The following is a 1,154-nucleotide window of genomic DNA, read 5'->3' as shown; positions in this document are numbered from 1 at the left end:
GGAAGAGAGGCAGGCAGCCTGGACAAGGTTTCAGGCTCTAACTGGTTACTTCCTCAGAGTTCTTCCCCACAGGCGTTTGCCACCTGCCCTCCACCAAGTCCTAAGCAAGAGCCTTGACCTGCGGGGGGCCTCCTGCAGCCCTCGGCCTCTGTTAAGCATGAGTCTCCAGAGGGCATATGCCAGGACCCACCTTTTTTTAATGTTCATTTTGTCATATTTCAAACACCAGACAGAAGGCTGTGGATTTAAGGTCACACTACAAGCTGGCTCTGCTCATCTTTGCTCATTTGAGGAGTAAACAGTGATATCGAGCAAGCCTAACCATTTTTTTTAAGGCTAACCATTTTAGCACGGGGGCGGTGGTGGGTCAGTGCTAGCAGCCTTGCCTTCCACACGGGCGCCCCGGGTTCAATTCCAGGCCAGTGCACCTCACACACCCGCCATTTGTCTGTCGGGGGAGGCGTGTGTGTTGCTAGGATACTGAGTATTAGGTTTCAGAGGTGCTTCCAGATAACGACAGACTAGGAAGGAAGGCCTGGCAGTCTCCTTCCAGAAATGAGCCAGTGAGATCCCTACAGACCACAGTGGTCCAGTCCACAGCCGGTCACGGGGGTGGCCCAGGACTGGGCACTGGTTTATTCTGTTGTGCCTGGGGTTACCATGAGTGGTCAAGAACCAACTTGATGGCGGATAAGAAGAAGTATTTTAGCAGTTGAATCTGGGGACTGGCTGCCTCCGAATTTGTAGGAATTATCCTTGAAAAGGGTGGAGGATCGATTAAACGAAGCCGAGGAGAAGCAGGGAGGTGAGAGAGGACCCTGCAGACTCCTTCTAAGGCCTTGCCTCTCACTGGAGCTGGAGAAGGAAGCACAGCCCACCCACCTGCACAAAAAAATGAACAAGGGTCTCTGCGTGGTACGAAGGGTCAACGTGCCCAGCTGCTAACAAAGTTGGGAGGTTCAAGTCCACCAAGAGGTTTCTCTGGAGAAAGACTTGATGAGGGACTGAAAAATCAGCCATTGAAACCCATGCAGTGTGACTCTGCTCCTTCTCACCAGGAGTGCACGGAACACAGCTGATAAAATCAAAAAGCAGCGTGAACCCACGAGATAGAAACCAGAAGACTGAAAATCTTCTAGCTCAAAGGACAGAAA

The 1,154-nt window shown here is 51.6% G+C and overlaps 1 protein-coding gene across 1 annotated transcript in view; it reads left to right on the top strand.

Annotated features, from left to right (window-relative positions):
• LOC103200468 (solute carrier family 22 member 20) overlaps positions 1-1,154 on the top strand; it is a 33,587-nt gene that overhangs the window by 31,219 nt on the left and 1,214 nt on the right. The window contains exon 8 of the mRNA XM_007944973.1: positions 748-805. Coding sequence (XP_007943164.1) covers positions 748-805 — 58 coding nt within the window. The remainder of the gene's footprint in view (positions 1-747; positions 806-1,154) is intronic.

This window comes from Orycteropus afer, unplaced genomic scaffold (assembly GCF_000298275.1).
Source record: "Orycteropus afer afer isolate SDZICR_OR568_19922 unplaced genomic scaffold, OryAfe1.0 scaffold00130, whole genome shotgun sequence".
Classification (NCBI taxonomy): Eukaryota; Metazoa; Chordata; class Mammalia; order Tubulidentata; family Orycteropodidae; genus Orycteropus; species Orycteropus afer.
This window is presented reverse-complemented; position numbering and strand designations above follow the sequence as displayed.